At 47.7% G+C, this 21,924-nt stretch overlaps 1 protein-coding gene across 2 annotated transcripts in view; it reads left to right on the top strand.

The window, feature by feature from the left end:
- Positions 1–21,924, top strand: part of LOC140717698 (solute carrier family 22 member 6-A-like) — a 79,195-nt gene that overhangs the window by 25,897 nt on the left and 31,374 nt on the right. For both annotated transcript variants that reach the window (XM_073031365.1, XM_073031366.1), the window contains exons 3-8: positions 5,221–5,324; positions 9,439–9,593; positions 11,741–11,909; positions 13,464–13,587; positions 16,164–16,279; positions 19,936–20,150. In XM_073031365.1, the coding sequence (XP_072887466.1) occupies positions 5,221–5,324; positions 9,439–9,593; positions 11,741–11,909; positions 13,464–13,587; positions 16,164–16,279; positions 19,936–20,150 (883 nt within the window). The remainder of the gene's footprint in view (positions 1–5,220; positions 5,325–9,438; positions 9,594–11,740; positions 11,910–13,463; positions 13,588–16,163; positions 16,280–19,935; positions 20,151–21,924) is intronic.

The raw sequence follows: 21,924 nt of genomic DNA on the forward strand, positions 1-21,924 counted from the left end.
AAGAATTACCACAAGATATTCTGCAGATGCTGGAAATCCAGACCAGGTTAGCAGAGCACGGGAGAAAGGGAAGGAGGAGCAGTCTATTCCCTCTCCTATCAGATTCCTCCTTCTTCATCCCTTCACCTTTTCCACCTATCACATCCTAGCTTCTTACTTCATACCTCTCCCCACCCACCCACCTTCCCCTCACCTGGTCTCACCTATCACCACCCAGTGTCTCACTTCATCCCCCCTCTCCCCCACCCACCCAACTTCCTCCTCACCTGGTCTCACCTATCACCTCCCAGTGTCTCACTTCATCCCCCACTCTCCCCCACCCACTCACCTTCCCCCTCACCTGGTCTCATCTATCACCTGCCAGTGTCTCACTTCATCCCCCTCTCCCCCACCTTCCCCATCACCTGGTCTCACCTATCACACCCCCAGCATGGGCTCCTTCCCCCTCTCCCCCACCTTCATATTCTGGCTTCTTCACCCTTCTTTTCCAGTTCCGATGAAGGGTCTTGGCCTGAAACATCGACTGTTCATTCCCCTCTATAGATACTGCCTGACCTGCCGAGTTCCTCCAGTGTTTTGTGTGTGTGTGTTATACAGGAAGACATTGTTGTGCTGCCGAGGGTGCAGAGGAGATTTACGAAGATGTTGCCAGGACTCAATGGACCAATGGGGAGAGTTTGGACAGGCTGGGACTTTATTCCTCGGAGTGCTGGGAATGAGGGGTGACCTTCTTGAGGAGTGTAACATCATTGTTATAAAACCATTAATCATAAGATATAGGAGCAGAATTAGGCCATTTGGCCCATCGAGTCTGCTCTGTCATTTCACCAAGGCTGATCCATTTCCCTCTCAGCCACAATTTCATGCCTACTCCCCGTATCCCTTCATGCCCTAACTGATCATAGAACCTAGCAACCTCTGCTTTAAACACATCCAATACTTGGCAATGAATTTCACAGATCCTCTGGCTAAAGAAATTCCTCCTCCTTCTCTCTCTTCTAAATGTATGCCCCTCCATTCTGAGGCTGTGCTCTCTGGTCCTAGACTCCCCCACTATAGGAAACATCCTCTCCACATCCACTCTGTCTGTGTCCTCTGGTCCTAGACTCCCCCACTATAGGAAACATCCTCTCCACATCCACTCTGTCTGTGTCCTCTGGTCCTAGACTCCCCACTATAGGAAACATCCTCTCCACGTCCACTCTATCTGTGTCCTCTGATCCTAAACCCCACAATAGGAAACATCCTCTCCACATCCACTCTTTCTGTGTCCTCTGGTCCTAGACACCTAAATATTGGAAACATCCTCTCCACCTCCACTCTATTGAGCTAAGTTACAATAGAAATATTTTGTTACAATTGAAAGACATCAGTGAGGCCCCATTTGGAGCACCATGTTCAGTTTGGGTCACCCTGCTATAGGGAGATGCCATTGAGCTGGAAAGAGTGCAGAGGAGATTTACAAGGATGTTGCCTGGGTTTCGAAGGACTGGGTTATAGAGAGAGATTGAGCAGTTTGGACTTTCTTCATGACTGTAAGGAGACTGACCGGTGACCTTATAGAGGTGTGTAAAGTCCACAAGGAACAGTTTCCAACTCTCCACAATCTCCTGATCCGCTGACTGTTTTGAACTAATGGCCTCATGATCTCTGGATGCGAAGTGTTCCCCTCCACAAGTTCCTTTCTCTGACCTGTCTCATTCCCGAACTGAAGATCTAGTCCCCGGTCTCATTCTGGAATAGAAGATCAAGTTCCCCTCCACAAAAACCTGCCATTCACCAATTGTTGAATCCCCTATCTCTTCATAGAGCCTCATTAAGCTGTTCCAACTTTGCTTGCCTTTCCTAAACAGAAAGCAAGGACGGAAGGAATGAAGTTATCTGAAAAATCTACCTAGGTCCTCTGGCACCTTTGCCAAAGCCTCAACTCCCCACTGGCCCACTCACACAGGGTCTACTCCCACAATGGCCGTCCATTAAACTTGAAGTATAAAACCCCGAGGGGCTTAAATCGGTGAATGCACGCAGTCTTCCCCCCAGGGTTGAGGAACCAGGACCAAAGGGCACAGGTTTAAGGTGAGAGGGGAGAGATTGAATAGGAACCTGAGGGGCAACTTCTTCACCCAGAGGTGGTCCGTATCTGGAATGAGCTGCCAGAGGGAGTGGTTGAGACAGCTACATTAACAACATTTAAAAGACACTTGGACAGGTACATGGACAGGAAAGGTTTAGACCAGGGGTTCCCAACCTTTTTAATGCCATGGACCCCCACCATTAAGCGAGGAGTCCGTGGACACCAGGTTGGGAATCCGTGGTTTAGAGGGATATGGGGCAAATGGGACCAGCTTAGATGGCATGGACCAGATGGGCCAAAGGGCCTTTCCCTGCCGGGTGACTCCATGAAGTGCGTGAGGGGTTGTTAGGCAGGTATGGAGAGATGATAGTCACTGTGGTAACTTCAAAGATCAACCTTATTCTCCATGTAGATTTATGTACATCAGGGATTTGCTGTGGGGTGCTGGTCAGGGTGTGACATGTCACAAAAACAACAGAGTTCAACCATTAGGGAGTAAAGTTTGAGGTTAAAGTACAGATATGGAATGAAATGTGCTTAAATACATAAACCCTCTACTGAGCCTTTTTGTTTTCGAAGGAGATCTGGTTCTCCATCATCACACGAGGCCCTGTGAAATATTGATGCCCAGGGACCTGAATGTCGAGGTGACGCCGACTGTAGAATTGTTGACGATGAGGGGGTGGAGAGGTGATACTTTTCTCCCCAGGACATTCAGCTCCAAGAGGAAGGTGATAATCTTGCTCTCTGCTGCCAAAGAGAGGTCCCTGCGTTCAAATGATTTCTCTCCGTCTCTCTCACTGGAGGAAGGTCCTTGCGTTTGAATGGGATATCTCACTCCTTCTCACTCACTACTCTTGGCGGAGGATCCTGTGTTCGAACAGTCTCGCTGCTCCTGGAGGAAGGTGTCGTAGTCCTGCGTCTAGTGCAAGGTTTAATCGACACGCCGTGTGGATTGGACTCTAGTTCACGTTATGATGTGTCTCTGGTGCCTGGTCACTCCTGTTTCTGTTGCTGTTTGGGTGATTTTGATCGGAGTAGCCTGCAGAAAATGAGTGACAGAGCTGGACTGAACTGAATCTTATGGATATCTTATGGATAGGGGAATCAAGGGATATGGGGATAAGGCAGGAACCGGGTATTGATAGGAATTGATCAGCCATGATCTCAAAATGGCGGTGCAGGCTCGAAGGGCCGAATGGTCTACTTCTGCACCTATTGTCTATTGAATATGCCTGAGCCCTTTCCATTCTATGGGGGGGATGTTTGATGTTCTGGATGCTTTTTCTTTGAACAGGTTCCAGGGGTTTTTTTTGTTTTGTGGCTGTCTGTGGGGAAGACAAAACCCAGGGTTGAATTCTGCAAATCCTGCAGTGCAGGACAAAACAGGGCATGCATGAATCTGAGCTGGGGGCTGGCCCCCCTCCAGTCTTCACTCCCTGAAAGACAAGCTGGCCAAGTGCGAGACGAGGAACTGCTGTGTATCTGTTCTTGCAGAAACGTGGCTCCAGGAGAGCATCCCATCAACTTCCACCGTTGATCTTCAGCCCATTAACTCTCAGAGACATGTGCTGATACTATTTATTGTGACTGGCTGGGCTGGATCGTAACTCTCTGTGCTGTGCGTGTCGGCATGTATTGTGGTTTGCACCTTGGCCCTGCAGAAACGCTGTTTCGTTGGCTGTGCATCTGCCTATGGTTGACCAAGAATTAAACTTGAACTTGATATTCAAGTGTCAAGTGGCGGACTTCTGAAACCAAAATCAAAATTAAATCAAGTTTCATTATCATACATAGATACAGTCAAAGGAGACAGCGTTCCTCTGGGTCCCAGGTGCAGAACATGCATTCAAAAGAGCGAGAGACGAAACACACACACATCGTTATGCAGGAAAACACATAAACAAGTCTGAGATCCCGGGCGACATGCAAACTGGCGGCACAGCTCCCGCCTGCCTGTCCTTCCGCTGGCCGAACACTGGAGGGCAGCACTGCCCGGAGAGGCCGACTCCCAACCGCGCTACACCGCCTCCAGCGTCATCTTACCCGGGCTGCAGTAGCAGGAAAGCCCGCCCAGGCCGAGCGCCGGCTCCTTCTCCCGGATGACCGCGGGCTTTTCCTTCTCTGGTCGAGTGCTGGCTTCACCTTTTAAAATCTGACCGCCGGCCGCATGCTGGCTTCTTCCTGCCCCGCCATTCAATAAGATCATGGCTGATCTGTTCGTAGCTCAGCTTCAGCTGCCTGGCTTTTCCCCATAACCCTTAATTCCCTTACTATGTAAACAATTATCTAACTGTTTCTTAAATATAGAAGCCTCAACTGCTTCCCTGGGCAGAGAATTCCACAGATTCACCACCCTCTGGGAAAAACAGTTTCTCCTCATCTCCGTCCTAAATCTTCTCCCCTGAATCTTGAGGCAATGTCCCCTCGTTCTAGTCTCACCTACCAATGGAAACAACTTTCCTACTTCAATCTTCCTTTCAAAATTTTGTATGTTTCTATAAGATCTCCTCTCATTCTTCTGAACAACATAGAGTACAGTCCCAGGTGACTCAATCTCTCCTCATAGGTTAACCCCTTCATCCCTGGAATCACCCTGGTGAACCTCCTCTGCACTGCCTCCAAAGCCAGTATATCCTTCCTCAAGTACAGAGACCAGAACTGCACGCAGTACTCCAGATGCGGCCTCACCAGTACCCTGTACAGTTGCAGCATGACCTCCCTGCTCTTGAATTCAATCCCTCTAGCAATGAAGGCCAATGTTCCATTTGCCTTCTTAATAACCTGTTGTACCTGCAAGCCAACTTTTTGCGATTCATGCACAAGCACTCCCAAGTCCCTCGGCCGTCTGCCGGCCATCTGCTGGCTTCTTTTTCTGTGACTGGTCCACCAGCTCCAAAAAACGAACAGATCACTGATGTTGTAGGCCTGCCGTACTGGTTGTTCTTGGAGAACAGTATAGTTTACTATATATAAAAAAAAACACATTTTAAAAAGAAAAGTTCACCTCTTTGATTGGGCCCCAAGAGGCTGTTGCATTCCAACATGCCGCCATCTTACTGAAAGCCCAGAAGTTCAGCTGCTATTGCTTCCTACATTTGTTCAGCTGCTCTCTGAGTGTCTTGGCGGTGTTCTTGCTTTGGCAGTGGGACCTGGTGTGTAACCGCAAACCACTGAGACACATGGCGCAGTCTCTCTACATGGCTGGAATCCTGGTGGGATCCATCATTCTCGGGAGGCTCTCCGACAGGTAAGGTTCCGGGAACGAGCGATTCATCCGAATATCCACATGGATTTCAGTAAGGCATTCAATAATATTCCCCATGGTAGGATTATTCAAAAATTCAGGAGGCATGGGATCTGGGGAAGCTTCGAGATGAAGCGTTTCCGCCTGGAGGTTAGTGACCTGAGGTGTTCCACAAGGGCCTGTTCTGAGACCTAAGCTCATGAGACATGGGAGCAGAATGAGGCCTTTCAGCCCATCGACTCTTTTCCACCACTCCATCACGGCTGATCCTGGATCCCACTCAACCCCATATACCTGCCTTCTCGTTATTTCCTTTGACGCCCTGACCGATCAGGAAACTATCAACTTCCACTTTAAATATACACACAGACTCCACCTCAGTCTGTGGCAGAGCATTCCACAGATTCAGAATCAGGTTTATTATTACCGACATGTGATGTGAAATTTGTTAACTTAGCAGCAGCAGTTCAATGCAGTACATAATCTAACAGAGAGAGAAAAAAAGTAATATATAAAATAAAACATAACAATAAATAAACAAGTAAATCAATTACATATATTAGAACATAGAATAGTACAGCACATTACAGGCCCTTTGGCCCACAATGTTGTGCTGACCCTCAAACCCTGCCTCTCATATAACCCCCCCACCTTAAATTCCTCCGAATACCTGTCTAGTAGTCTCTTAAACTTCACTAGTGTATCTGCCTCCACCACTGACTCAGGCAGTGCATTCCACGCACCAACCACTCTCTGAGTGAAAAACCTTCCTCTAATATCCCCCTTGAACTTCCCTCCCCTTACCTTAAAGCCATGTCCTCTTGTACTGAGCAGTGGTGCCCTGGGGAAGAGGCACTGGCTGTCCACTCTGTCTATTCCTCTTAATATCTTGTACACCTCTATCATGTCTCCTCTCATCCTCCTTCTCTCCAAAGAGTAAAGCCCTAGCTCCCTTAATCTCTGATCATAATCCATACTGTCTAAACCAGGCAGCATCCTGGTAAATCTCCTCTGTACCCTTTCCAATGCTTCCACATCCTTCATATAGTGAGGCGACCAGAACTGGACACAGTACTCCAAGTGTGGCCTAACTAGAGTTTTATAGAGCTGCATCATTACACCGCGTCTCTTAAACTCTATCCCTCGATTTATGAAAGCTAACACCCCATAAGTTTTCTTAACTACCCTATCTATATTGAATAGATTATTAAAAAATGTGCAAAAACAGAAATACTGTATATTAAAAAAGTGAGGTACTGTCCAAAGCTTCAAAGTCAATTTAGAAATTGGATGGCAGAGGGGAAGAAGCTGTTCCTGAATCATTGAGTGTGTGTCTTCAGGCTTCTGCATCTCCTACCAGGTAGTAACAGTGAGAAAAGGGCATGCCCTGGGTGCTAAAATTCCTTAATAATGGACGCTGCCTTTCTGAGACACCGCTCCTTGAAGATGCCCTGTGTACTTTGTAAGCTAGTGCCCAAGATGGAGCTGACTAGATTTACAACCTTCTGCAGCTTCTTTCGGTCCCGTGCAGTAGCCCCTCCATACCAGACAGTGATGCAGAATGCTCTCCTCAGTACAACTATAGAAGTTTTTGAGCGTATTTGTTGACATGCCAAATCACTTCAAACTCCTAATAAAGTATAGCTGCTGTCTTGCCTTCTTTATGACTACATCAATATGTTGGGACCAGGTCAGATCCTCAGAGATCTTGACACTCAGGAACTTGAAACTGCTCACCCTCTCCGCTTCTTATCCCTCTATGTGAGTCGGCTGGTGTGGTATACTGCGTCTGGTGCTCCCAGTGTGGCCTTTTATATATTGGTAAGACTCGATGCAGACTGGGAGACCGTTTCGCTGAACACCTACGCTCTGTCCGACAGAGAAAGCAGGATCTCTCAGTGGCCACACATTTTAATTCCACATCCCCTTCCCATTCTGATATGTCTATCCATGGCCTCCTCTACTGTCAAGATGAAGCCACACTCAGGTTGGAGGAATAACACCTTATATTCCGTCTGGGTAGCCTCCAACCTGATGGCGTGAACTTCTCTAACTTCTGTTAATGCCCCTCCTCCCCTTCTTACCCCATCCCTGATTTATTTATTTCCCCCCTCTTTTTTTTCTCTCTCTGCCCGTCACTCTTTGCCTGTTCTCCATCTCCCTCTGGTGCTCCCCTCCCCCTTTCTTTCTCCCGAGGCCTCCCGTCCCATGATCCTTTCCCTTCTCCAGCTCTGTATCACTTTTGCCAATAACCTTTCCAGCTCTTAGCTTCATCCCACCCCCTCCGGTCTTCTCCTATCATTTCGGATTTCCCCCTCCCCCTCCTACTTTCAAATCTCTTACTATCTTTTCTTTTAGTTAGTCCTGACGAAGGGAAACGTCGACAGTGCTTCTCCCTATAGATCAGGGGTGTCAAACTCATTTTAGGTCATGGGCCGGATTGAGCAAAATGCAGCTTCATGCGGGCCGGATCAGTCGGACGCGTGCGAACGCAGCTTTCGTTGCCTCCGTTTTTTCAGCCTGCTCTCATGTGTCTCAGTCTCTGCTATAACTACAAAGTGTTTAACTTTACAAATTCCGTTTCTTTTGAAGAAGACTGCCGAATAAACACTAAAAACCCTGAAAACCTGGTACCTGAATAAACTCAGCATTAGCCATATCATACACCATAGGCGCTTCGATTACTGGGGCCAGCTTTAATAGTAATTAGATATTATCTCGCGGGCCAAAGATAATTCCACCGCAGGCCGGATTTGGCCCGCGGGCCTTGAGTTTGACATATATGCTATAGATGCTGCCTGGCCTGCTGCGTTCCACCAGCATTTTGTGTGTGTTGCTTGAATTTCCAGCATCTGCAGATTTCGTTGTGTTTACTTTAATAATAAATTTACTTTGACTGATAAAGACAATCTATCAACATGCAAAAGCTGGCAAATAAAATAAATATTACCCCTGTACTGTGAACGAGAGTTGTAAAGAGTTCTTGAAGCTGAGTCTGTAGATTGTGGAATCAGTTCAGAGTAGATGTGAGTGAAATTATCCACACTGGTTCAGTACATTCCTGAACCTGCTGGTGTGGGACCTGAGGCTCCTGTACCTTCTTCCTGATGGTGGAGGGGCAATAGCTGATCCTGAACCTGGTGGTGTGGGACCTGAGGCTCCTGTACCTTCTTCCTGATGGTGGAGGGGCAATAGCTGATCCTGAACCTGGTGGTGTGGGACCTGAGGCTCCTGTACCTTCTTCCCGATGGCAACAGCGAGAAGAGAGCATGGCCTGGATGGATGTATGTGCGGTTTTCTGTAAATTCCATTGGATCCTTTATTTTTCTGTAAATTTCATTGGATCCTTTATTTTTCCTGTAAAAGCCTGCAAGAAAATGAATCTCAGGGTAGTATATTATAACTGATATGTATTCTGGTCCTAAATTTACTTTCAATTTGAAATCCAGTGCCGGGCAGGAAATAAGATGTTTTGATGAAGGGTAGAGGCCTGAAATATGTCGACTGTTTATTTCCACCCCAGAGGTAGAGCCTAGAACATAGAAATACAACATGTTCTATCTATTGAGGGAATTAAGCATGGCACAGTAGAGGCCATTCAGCCCACAATATTTTTCTAACCCACTCCAAGATCAATCCAACTTTTTCCCCTCCATTTTTCTACCATCCGTGTGCCTATTTAAGAGTTTCCTAAATGTCCCTGATGTATCTGCCTCTACCACCACCCCTGGCAGGGCGATCCACACACCCAATACTTGCCGTGTAAAAAAAAACCTACCTCTGACATCTCCACCCCGCTATACTTCCCCCCCAAGCACAGAAAATTATTCCTCCTTGTATTAGCCATTTCCACCCTGGGAAAAAGTCTCTGCCTGTCCACTCCATCATCTTGTCTACCCCTTCGCTCCAAAGAAATGGTCTTGCAGTCTTTCTTTGTCTTCTACCCCGCCCTTCATTTCCATTCCTGGTGAAGGGTCTCGCCCCACAACCTTATTTCTCTCCAGAGATGCTGCCTGACCTGTTGAGTTCCTCCAGCAGTGTGTGAGTGAGCATTTGCAGAATCTCCCGTGTTTAGGTAGCGAGGTGAGATGTTTTACCTGGTGCTTTTGGTTGTCAGGTTCGGGCGACGGACAGTCCTGCGGTTGTCCCACCTACTGATGGCGGTGTCCGGGACGTGCGGCGCCTTCTCTTCCTCCTTCCCACTCTATTGCTTCTGGAGGGTCCTGTCAGGAATTGCGGCGTCAGGGATGGCTCTCAACACAGTGTGCCTGGGTACGTGAGACCTTACGATCAGAATTTGGCTATTGACCCATGCTCCCTTCCATCACGGCTGATTTATTATCCCTCTCAACCCCACTGTACTACCTTCTCCCCGTAGCCTTTAACACCCTGACTAATCAAGAACCAATCAACCTCCACCTTAAATATACCCAATGAGGACCTTCACAGCTGCCTATGGCAATGAATTCCACAGATTTATCACCCTCTGGCTAAAGAAATTCCTCCTCATCCCTGTTCTAAATGGACGTCCCTCTATTCAAGGTTGTGTCCTCTGATCCTAGACTCCCCCACTGTAGGAAACATCCTCTCCACATCCACTCTATCTGTGTCCTCTGGTCCTAGACTCCCCCACTCTAGGAACCATCCTCTCCACATCCACTCTATCTGTGTCCTCTGGTCCTAGACTCCCCCACTGTAGGAAACATCCTCTCCACATCCACTCTATCTGTGTCCTCTGGTCCTAGACTCCCCCACTATAGGAAACATTCTCTCCACATCCACTCTATCTGTGTCCTCTGATCCTAGACTCCCCACTATAGGAAACATCCTCTCCACATCCACTCTATCTGTGTCCTCTGGTCCTAGACTTGCCCACTATAGGAAACATCCTCTCCACATCCACTCTATCTGTGTCCTCTGGTCCTAGACTCGCCCACTATAGGAAACATCCTCTCCACAGCCACTCTATCTGTGTCCTCTGGTCCTAGACTCGCCCACTATAGGAAACATCCTCTCCACATCCACTCTATCTGTGTCCTCTGGTCCTAGACTCGCCCACTATAGGAAACATCCTCTCCACATCCACTCTATCTGTGTCCTCTGGTCCTAGACTCGCTCACTATAGGAAACATCCTCTCCACATCCACTCTATCTGTGTCCTCTGATCCTAGACTCCCCCACTATAGGAAACATCCTCTCCACATCCACTCTATCTGTGTCCTCTGGTCCTAGACTCCCCCACTATAGGAAACATCCTCTTTATTTTCACTCTATCAAGGCTTTTCAATATTCAATAGGTTTCAATGAGATTCCACCCCACCTCATTCTTCTAACCTCCTTCAAATGCAGGACCAGAGCCTTCAAATGCTCCTCATACATTAACCCTTTCGTTGCCAGAATCATTCTTGAGATTCTCCTCTGGACCCTTTCCAAGGCCAATACATCCTTTCATAGATGAGGCCATAAGACCGCAAGATATAGGAGCTGAATTAGGCCTTTTGTCCCAAAACTGCTTGCAATCGTGATGGGCTTTTGTCTGTTCTCTTTCTCTCTCAGACTCTTTCTCTCTCTCTCTTGCCTATGTTACACACTCTGTCTCTCATACTCCCTCTCAATCTGTCTCTCTCTCCCCCTCACACTCCCCCCTCACACTCCCCCCTCACACTCCCCCTCCACACTCCCCCCTCACACTCCCCCTCACTCTCTCTCACTCACTCTCTCACTCATGCACCCCCCCTCACGCTGGCATTATACTCCCTTCTACTGACACACAAGCTCTCACACAGTCTCATTTCTAAGCCCTGCTCACTCATCCTGATAAAATAAATGTCTAGATTCATTCAAGCCTCTCTGGGCTCAGGAGGGACCTTCTATCAGCTCTCCGCACAGTGACATTTCACTACAGCACAGAAAACAGGCCATTTGGCCCTTCTAGTCTGTGCCGAAACTTTATTCTGCTAGTCCCATTGACCTGCACCCAGTCCATAACCCTCCAGACCGCTTCCATCCATGCATCTATCCAGTTTATTCTTAAAACTTAAGAGTGAGTCCTCATTAACCACGTCAGATGGCAGCTGGTTCCACACTCCCACCACTCTCCAAGTGAAGTTCCCCCTAAACCTTTCCCCTTTCACCCTAAAGCTATGTCCTCTCGTATTTATCTCTCCTAATCCAAGTGGAAAGAGCCTACTTGCATTTACTCTGTCTATACCCGTCATAATTTTGTAAACCTGTATCAAATTCCCCCCTCATTCTTCTGCACTCCAAGGAATAAAGTCCTAACCTGTTCAATCTTTCCCTGTAACTCAACTCCTGAAGACCCGGCAACATCCTAGTAAGTCTTCTCTGCACTCTTTCAATCTTACTGATATCCTTCCTATAGTTAGGTGACCAGAACTGTACACTTCTTCCCCATTCAGGCATCGAGTGGATCCCGATGAAATTCCGGATATGTGCCGCCACGTTTTGCAACTACTTCTACACCCTCGGCCAGCTGATCCTGCCCGGCATTGCGTACGGAATCCAGGACGGCCGTTTGCTTTTCCTGGCCCTCTCCGTGCCTTTTTACGTCTTCTTCCTCTACTCTTGGTAAATCCCGCGTCAGGCGCGTCAGTGATGGGTTCCCGTGGGAGGCACCTATTCATTGTGTGAGTGTGTGTGGGGTTCCTCCCCGTGGTGCCTGGGTCAGCAACTATTGGTAGGAGGGACAGACCATGGAACACAGAATGTAGAACACAGACCATGGGACACAGAATGTAGAACACAGATCATGGGACACAGCATTTAGAACATAGACCATGGAACACACAATGTAGAACACGGACCACGGAACACAGAATGTAGAACACGGAACACAGTATGTAGATCACGGAACACAGAATTTAGAATACAGACCACGGAACAGAATGTAGAACATAGACCACGGAACATGGAATGTTGAACATAGAAAGGAGACAGATTAAAAAGATAAAGATTCACTTTATTTATAACATAGCATCTCCACAACTTACTATCCCTAACCGGTACTGAGGGAGGAAACCAGAGCAACCGCTGGAACCCAGGTGGTCACGGGGAGAACGTACAAACTCCTTACAGAACGGTGGTGGGGATTGAATGCGGGTCGCTGGTGCTGTAAAGTGTTGGGCTAACCGCTATGCTATCGTGTGTGTTGGTTGTTAATACAAATAACATATTTCATACCTATGATAAGTAAATGAATCTGAAATATCACCCAAGCAAATGATAATACCATAAGCCGTAGAGAGCAGAATTAGGCTATTTGTCCCATCAAGAGTCAGCCATTCCATCACGGCTGATTTACTATCCCTTACAATCCCACTCTCCTGCCTTCTCTCCGTAACCTCTCATGCCCTGACTAATCAAAAACCTATCGACTGCCATTTTAAATATACCCAATGACTTGACCTCAATAACTGTATGTGGCAATGAATTCCACCGATTTGCCACCCTCTGGCTAAAGAATTTCCTCCTCCTTATCTCTGTTCTAAAAGGACATCCCTCTATTCTGAAGCTGTGCCCTCTGGTCCTAGACTCCCCCACTATAGGAAACATCCTCTCCACATCCACTCTATGTGTCCTCTGGTCCTAGACTCCCCCACTCTAGGAAACATCCTCTCCACATCCACTCTATCTGTGTCCTCTGGTCCTAGAGTCCCCCACTATAGGAAACATCCTCTCCACATCCACTCTATCTATGTCCTCTGGTCCTAGACTCCCCCACTATAGGAAACATCCTCTCCACATCCACTCTATCTGTGCCCTCTGGTCCTAGACTCCCCCACTACAGGAAACATCCTCTCCACATCCACTCTATCTGTGTCCTCTGGTCCTAGACTCCCCCACTATAGGAAACATCCTCTCCACATCCACTCTATCTGTGCCCTCTGGTCCTAGACTCCCCCACTACAGGAAACATACTCTCCACATCCACTCTATCTGTGCCCTCTGGTCCTAGACTCCCCCACTATAGGAAACATCCTCTCCACATCCACTCTTTTTAGGCTTTTCAATATTTGATAGGTTTCAAAGAGAACCCACCTCATTTTCCTATCGTTACGCCCATCTGTGGAGAGAGCTCTGGGGATACTGAGCTGGTTAACTCCTGAAATTCCTTGTTTACAGGTGGTTTCCCGAGTCGGCCCGGTGGCTCGTGATGAACGACAAGGTTGACGTGGCTCTCAAAGAGCTCAAGAGAGTGGCGAGGATGAACGGCAAGAAGGAGGAAGCCGAAGAGATAACCGCAGCAGTGAGTGCTGATGGGAAATGGGTTCCCTGTCGTCAGCCCACCTCGTGCAGGGTGCGCAATCGTTTGGTGTGTAAGGGTTACACATCAGTACACCATGTATCCACATATACAGGATTATCCCGTACACATGGGGGAATAATACCGTTCAGACGGGGCAATAATACCGTACACACATGGGGTATTATACCACAGAAACGGGCAATATACCATACACACGGGGTATAATACTGTACACACGGGATTATACCATACACAAGCGGGATTATACTGTATACTGGGGAGTATACTGTACACACACGGGATTTCATACACACACACTACATACAGGGGAATAGACCGTACACACGGGAATCTACTGTACATGGGGGGATTATACCATACACACGGAATTATGCCGTACAAACGGGAATATAACACACGGGATTATACTGTACATGGGGAATATACCATACACACGGGGTATAATACTGTACATATGGGGGATTATACTGTACACTGGGGAGTATACTGTACATACACGGGAGTATACTGTACCTATGGGGGAATATACCATACTCACGGGGGATTATACCTTACCTACAGGGGATTATAATGTACAGATGGGAATATAACATATACAAGGGGGATTATACTATACACACAGGATATTCTACCGTACACACGGGGGATTATTCCGTACACATGGCGGGATTATCTGGTACATATGGGGAATTATACCGTAAACACGGGGGAGTATAACATATAGATGGGATTATAACATACACAAGGGGGTTTATAACGTACACACGGGAAATATACCATACACATGGGAATAATACCGTACACACATGGGGGAATTATACCGTACACTCAGGGGAATAATACTGTACACACAGGAATATACCGTACACAAGGGGGGATTATAACGTACCTACAGGGGAATATAGCGCACACGGAATATACCGCACACAAACAGGATTATACCGAACACAAGGGGGATTATGCTGTACACATGTGGGAATATACTGTACATACAGGGGTATACCCCATATGGAGTGTATTTCCCACACAACCCCAGGGATATACCCCCACACACTGGAGTATACCCCACAGATACAGGGGTATAACCCCTGCCCCCCCCACACACACACACAAATTTGGGGAAATACCCCACCCACAGGGATATACTCCCTGCATACACAGTGATATACCCCATACACTGGTATACTCGCCACACACTGGTATATACCTGACACTCACAGGAGGCGTGTGTGTGTGGGGGGGGGGGGGGTATATCCCTGTGCATGTGCATGTGTGTATGTGCGTGTGCGAGTGTGTGCATGTGCATTATCTTTCTGTGTGTGCATTGCATTTCCCGTGTGACACAGTATATTAGGGTGGTAAATTGGATTAGTAAGTATGCAGATTATACTAAGGTAGGTGGCATTGTGGATAATGAAGTGGATTTTCAAAGCTTGCAGAGAGATTTAGGCCAGTTAGAAGAGTGGGCTGAACGATGGCAGATGGAGTTTAATGCTGATAAGTGTGAGGTGCTACATTTTGGTAGGAATAATCAAAATAGGACATACAAGGTAAATGGTAAGGCATTTAAGAATGCAGTAGAACAGAGTGATCTAGGAATAATGGTGCATAGTTCCCTGAAGGTGGAATCTCATGTGGATAGGGTGGTGAAGAAAGCTTTTGGTATGCTGGCCTTTATAAATCAGAGCATTGAGTATAGGAGTTGGGATGTAATGTTAAAATTGTACAATGCATTGGTAAGGCCGAATTTGGAGTATTGTGTACAGTTCTGGTCACCGAATTATAGGAAAGATATCAACAGAAGATTTGGAGTACAGAGAAGATTTACTAGAATGTTACCTGGGTTTCAGCACCTAAGTTACAGAGAAAGGTTGAACAAGTTAAGTCTTTATTCTTTGGAGCGTAGAAGGTTGAGGGGGGACTTGATAGAGGTATTTAAAATAATGAGGGGGATAGATCGAGTTGACGTGGATAGGCTTTTTCCATTGAGAGCAGGGGAGATTCAAACGAGGAGAGTTAGGGGGCAAAAGTTTAAGGGTAACACGAGGGGGAATTTCTTTACTCAGAGAGTGGTAGCTGTGTGGAATGAGCTTCCAGTAGAAGTGTTAGAGGCAGGTTCGGTATTGTCATTTAAAGTAAAATTGGATAGGTATATGGACAGGAAAGGAATGGAGGGTGGGACTGAGTGCGGGCCGGTGGGACTAGGTGAGTGTAAGTGTCGGCATGGACTAGAAGAGCTGAGATGGCCTGTTTCCGTGCTGTAATTGTTATATAGTTATATTCCCATGTACCCCTGTGTGATGCTCATCTATGTATGCGTGTTGTACTGATCGGTCTACCGTACACACCAAACACAGAGGAGTTTCTTCGCTCGGAGGGTGGTGGCCTAGCCCAGGGAACCGGGGAGACTCACTCACCGAGGTGGGGGAGAAGGGCAGGAAACTGGTGCTGGGGAAGGGCTGGAGTAAGGGAGGGAGGAACACGTTCGAAGGGCCAAGTGGCCATCTCCAGCTCTGATCTCATACGCTCCTATATCAACGCTTCTGTTCCCAAAGTTCCTCAAGTCCAGCATGGAGGCGGAGCTAACATCCAGCAAGGGGACGTACAACGCCTTCGACCTGTTCAAAACTCCCACAGTCCGCAGGATAACCTTCTGCACCATGTCCATCTGGTAGGTCATTTACCTGTCCTACCCTCTGTGCTCCTGGGAGTTTAGAAAAATAGGGGAGGGGAGTCACCTGATTTAACCTGTGAATTTCCTGAGGGGGGGGCTTGACAGGAGATGTCTCTGCTCGAGAGCCTCGATGGAGGGGATGGGGCTGTAGGGGGCTGGATTTTCTATTTAAAGCTACAATGTTGAACAGCCCCTTCCAGTCCACCAAGCCACAGTGCCCGGCACCCCCTTAACCCGAGCCTAATCACGGGACAACTTACAATGACCAGTTAACCTACTAACTGGTACGTCTTTGGACTGTGGGAGGAAACCAGAGCACCCAGAGGAAACCCACGCGACACTGGAATGCCTTCATGCCTCAAATGTGGAGGAGAACGTACAAACTTCTTAGAGACAGCAGCAGAACTGAACTCAGAACTTGGACGCCCCGAGCTTTAATAGTATCTCGTAAGCCAGTAAGCCTCTGTGGCACCCCTCACCACCGAGGTCTGGAGAGATGTTTTCCCTCAGGAGAGGGAATGGGGAGGCGAATCTCTGGAGGCCAGATTGTCAGAGATTTCAGGTGCAGGTAGGCAAATATTTGGAAGGCCAAGGTGTTGAGGACAGAGGGGACCAGGAAGAGAAGGGAAGCAGATGATTGCAGAGCATAGACCACAGAACTGTACCGTACTGGACAGGCCATTCGGTCCACAATGTTGTGCTTGGTTTGATGCCAATTAATTCTCAAGGTCCTCCTGTGTGTCATCTATATTTAAATATTTGTTTATTTAGAAATACAACACGGTAACAGGTCATTTTGGCCCACACTGCCCAATTGTGATCAATTAACCTACTAACTCATAGACCTTTGGGAAGTCGAGCAAATCCGGAGATCCCACCGCTGGTGCAGACAGATTCCTTGTGAATCTCCTCTGCTACCTCTCCAGTTTGACGAGGTCTCTCCTGATTGTCAACTTTCCACGTTGGAGCCTATCCTGATGTAGGGAGGCTGGACGTGGATTCCTATTCCTCTCTGCTTGACCATTGAGACCCTCCAGCAGACTGCTTGTTGGCCCTTTCTAATTTTGCCACCTCACCTGAACACAAGTTTCAGAATCATAATCTGCTTTAATATCACTGGCGTAGGTTGTGATATTTACTGTTTTGCCGTGGCAGTACATTGCAAAACCTAGTAACTAAAACTATAAATTATATTAAGAAAGTGCAAACAGAGAGCAAAAAGTTGTGAGGTAGTGTTCGTGGGTTCATTGTCCTTTCAGCAATCAGATGGTGGAGGAACAGAAGCTGTTCCTGAAACATTGAGTGTGTGGCTTCAGGCTCCTGTACCCCCGTCCTGACAGTAACAGTGAGAAGAGGCCATGTGCTGGGTGATAGGGGCCCTTAATGACAGATGCCGCCTTTTTGAGGTATCGCCTGTTGAAGATACCCTCGAGGCTGGCGAGGCTTTTGCTCATGATGGAGCTGGCTGAGTTTACAACTTTCTGCAAGATTTTCCGATCCTGGGCCGTGGCCCCTCCATACTGGACCCTCTCCCTCCTCTTCCCAAATACCTTTGCTCAGTGTTGCTGATATGTTCATAGTTTGGGCATTAACAGCAAGACCAGGATTGATCGCCCATCCCTTACCGCAAGACACTTCCAACTCTGTGGTTGATGCCCCGGTCAGTGTGCACCTCTTGCTCTGTGCTTCCTTCCCACGGTCACCTGGCTCTCTCTTCCTTTCTGCCCTGGGGTGCATCTGGGGCACATCTGCCAGTTCTCTGCAACATCGCAGGTCAGCTACCTCCTCCTCCTCAAGTTCAGCCACCTTGTTCCCAAAGTGTTGGATCATCTGACATTTCTTGGGTATGAACGCTCCAGGGGAGCAAGTTTCTATGAATCTGACCGTAAGGCACAACTGACATTGCCGAGGCTGCATTATTACACACTGGGGGGAAGAACTACTGAAGATTAATTGAATGTATTTATTTAAATTCTTTAAAGTAACCCTCTACTTATACTACAATTTCTACTTTGCTCCCAATGTAACAGAAGGTGTCAAATGCCAAACTTGAGCTTGGACCTTCTCTGGACTTTCTATATTGCATTCACTGATCGATTCGCTTTCTCCGCCGGTAAACTATACCACAAAGTGACTCTTGGCCTTGTTAGGCCTACAACAATTTCATCAGTACTCTAATTGTCGGCACGCGTTTTCCTTGAAAACACGCTCAGCGGCTCTATTACAGCTAGCGCAAGCGAGCTGCGTAAAAAAATGGCTGGCCAAAACAAGGGATAGGCTGGAAATAAATTCCTTTGCGGCTCCTGTAAGGCGACCAAACACAAGTTATGCAAGAGGTCGCATCCAAAATTTTAAACAGAACAAAATTTAAATCAGAACAAAAACCATTTGAGACCACACCAGGGTTTCCTGACATGCCCTGAAGACGGACGGGTTCGGATCAGTGAGTTGTGGGCTGCCCCCAGCACATCCTTGGGCTGCTTTGACTGTTGACACAGAAACAACCTAAGATTTGATGTACATGTAACAAATAAAACTAATGTGGCTAATCTTCGAGAAGGTTGGGCTGAGCTGATGTAGGAATAGACTTAGGCCATTTGGCCCATTGAGTCTGCTCCATCATTTATTTTCCCTCTGAATCCCATTCTTCTGCCTTCTCCCTGTTACCTTTGACGCCCTGACTAATCAAGAGCCCATCAAACTCCACTTTAAATATACACAATATCATGAACTCCAGAGCTGTCTAGGGCACTGAATTCCACAGATTCACCACCCTCTGGCTAAAGGAATTCCTCCTCCTAATCTCTGTTCTAAGTGGATGCCCCTCCATTGAGAGGCTGTGCCCTCTGGTCCTAGACTCCCCCACTATAGGAAACATCCTCTCCACATCCACTCTATCTGTGTCCTCTGGTCCTAGACTTCCCACTATAGGAAACATCCTCTCCACATCCACTCTATCTGTGTCCTCTGGTCCTAGACTTCCCACTATAGGAACCAACCTCTCCACATCCACTCTATCTGTGTCCTCTGGTCCTAGACTCCCCCACTATAGGAAACATCCTCTCCACATCCACTCTAACTGTGTCCTCTAGTCCTAGACTTCCCACTATAGGAAACATCCTCTCCACATCCACTCTATCTGTGTCCTCTGGTCCTAGACTCCCCCACTATAGGAAACATCCTCTCCACATCCACTCTATCTGTGTCCTCTGGTCCTAGACTCCCCACTATAGGAAACATCCTCTCCACATCCACTCTATCTGTGTCCTCTGGTCCTAGACTCCCCACTATAGGAAACATCCTCTCCACATCCACTCTATCGAGGCCTTTCGATATCCGATAGGTTTCAATGTGATTCTCCCTCATTCTTTAAAACTCCAGGAGCCATAAGACACTTCTCATTAATTAATCCCCTGGACCCTCTCCAATGCCAGCACATTTTTTCTACGATAAGGGGCCCAAAACTGCTCACAATACTCCACATGCATTCTGACCAAGGCCTTATAAAGCCTCAGCTTTACATCCCTCTTTCACGTGGGGAAGGGCCATTAGAGGGAGTTCCTGGGTTTATCTGAAGGGCCAAGCCCCGCAACCTTTGAGCCTATGCATGTTGGTGAGACCCGTTCTGGTGAATCTTTTCCCCTGCCCCGCAGGTTCTCGACAAGCTTCTCGTACTATGGGCTGGCATTGGACCTGCAAGGGTTTGGAGTTGACATCTACCTCATCCAGATCATCTTCGGAGTGATAGACATCCCTGCCAAGCTGGTGGGTGTTTGCACCATGAGTTATGTCGGCAGGAGATTCACGCAAGGCGCCTCCCTCATCTTGGCGGGGTTGGTCATCCTGATTAACATCTTCGTCCCAGAAGGTCAGTGCTGCCAGTTGGAATTTGCCCACTTTGGTTCATGTCAACCGCCAGTCATGTAGGGGTGGGAAAAGCTAGCAGCTGGTTGTTCAGGGTTCCTGATGGTCTCGCTCTGTTTCAGCCCAGGGAGCGAGCAGGTGATGGACTGTGTTCTGACTGTGTGCCTGGAGACAGGATCATGGGAACGTGTCCAGAGACAGGGTCAGGGATGCTTGACTATTACCAGCTCCCTGTAAACACCTGGATGAAAACATTGATAGGTGGGTTAGTAGATTTGCAGACCATTCAAAGATGGGTGGTGTTGAGACACGGCAAGATGTAGAACTATACCTGATGTGGCCAGAGAAATAGCAGATGGAATTTAATCTGGACAATTGTGAGGTCCTTCACTTTGGGAGGTCAAACATTAAAGAACTGTACACTGTTAATGGGAGGACCCATAGAGAACAGGACACTGTTAACGGGAGGACCCATAGAGAACAGGACACTGTCAATGGGAGGACCCATAGAGAACAGGACACTGTTAATGGGAGGACCCATAGAGAACAGGGCACTGTTAACGGGAGGACCCATAGAGAACAGGACACTGTTCATGGGAGGACCCATAGAGAACAGGACACTGTTAACGGGAGGACCCATAGAGAACAGGACACTGTTAATGGGAGGACCCATAGAGAACAGGACACTGTTAATGGGGGGACCCATAGAGAACAGGACACTGTTAATGGGAGGACCCATAGAGAACAGGACACTGTTAATGGGAGGACCCGTAGAGAACAGGATGCTGTTCATGGGAGGACCCATAGAGAACAGGACACTGTTAACGGGGAGACCCATAGAGAACAGGACACTGTTAATGGGAGGACCCATAGAGAACAGAACGCTGTTCTTGGGAGGACCCATAGAGAACAGGACACTCTTAACGGGGAGGACCCATAGAGAACAGGACACTGTTAATGGGAGGACCCATAGAGAACAGGACACTGTCAATGGGAGGACCCATAGAGAACAGGACACTGTTAATGGGACGACCCATAGAGAACAGGACACTGTTAATGGGAGGACCCATAGAGAACAGGACACTGTTAATGGGAGGACCCATAGAGAACAGGACACTGTTAACGGGGAGACCCATAGAGAACAGGATACTGTTAATGGGAGGACCCATAGAGAACAGGACACTGTTAATTGGAGAACCCATAGAGAACAGGACACTGTTAATGGGAGGACCCATAGAGAACAGGACACTGTTAACGGGGAGACCCATAGAGAACAGGACACTGTTAATGGGAGGACCCATAGAGAACAGGACACTGTTAATGGGAGGACCCATAGAGAACAGGATGCTGTTCATGGGAGGACCCATAGAGAACAGGACACTGTTAACGGGGAGACCCATAGAGAACAGGACACTGTTAACGGGGAGACCCATAGAGAACAGGACACTGTTAATGGGAGGACCCATAGAGAACAGGACACTGTTAATGGGTGGACCCATAGAGAACAGGACACTGTTAATAGCAGGACCTATAAAAGTTCCAATGTACAGGGGAATCTTGGAGTCCAAGTCCATAGCTCCCAGAAAGAGGCGGCACACGTTGATAGTGTAGTAAAGAAGTTGTTATGCTACACTTGCTTTTATTAGTCGAGGGGACAAAGCCTCAAGTTTCAGGAGGGTAAACTTAGGATGGAGATGAGGAGGAACTGTTTTTCCCAAAGAGTGGTGAATCTGTGGTATTCTCTGCCCAATGAAACAGTGGCGGCCACCTCAGTAAAT

The sequence above is a fragment of the Hemitrygon akajei genome, chromosome 28 (assembly GCF_048418815.1).
Source record: "Hemitrygon akajei chromosome 28, sHemAka1.3, whole genome shotgun sequence".
In the NCBI taxonomy this organism is placed as follows: Eukaryota; Metazoa; Chordata; class Chondrichthyes; order Myliobatiformes; family Dasyatidae; genus Hemitrygon; species Hemitrygon akajei.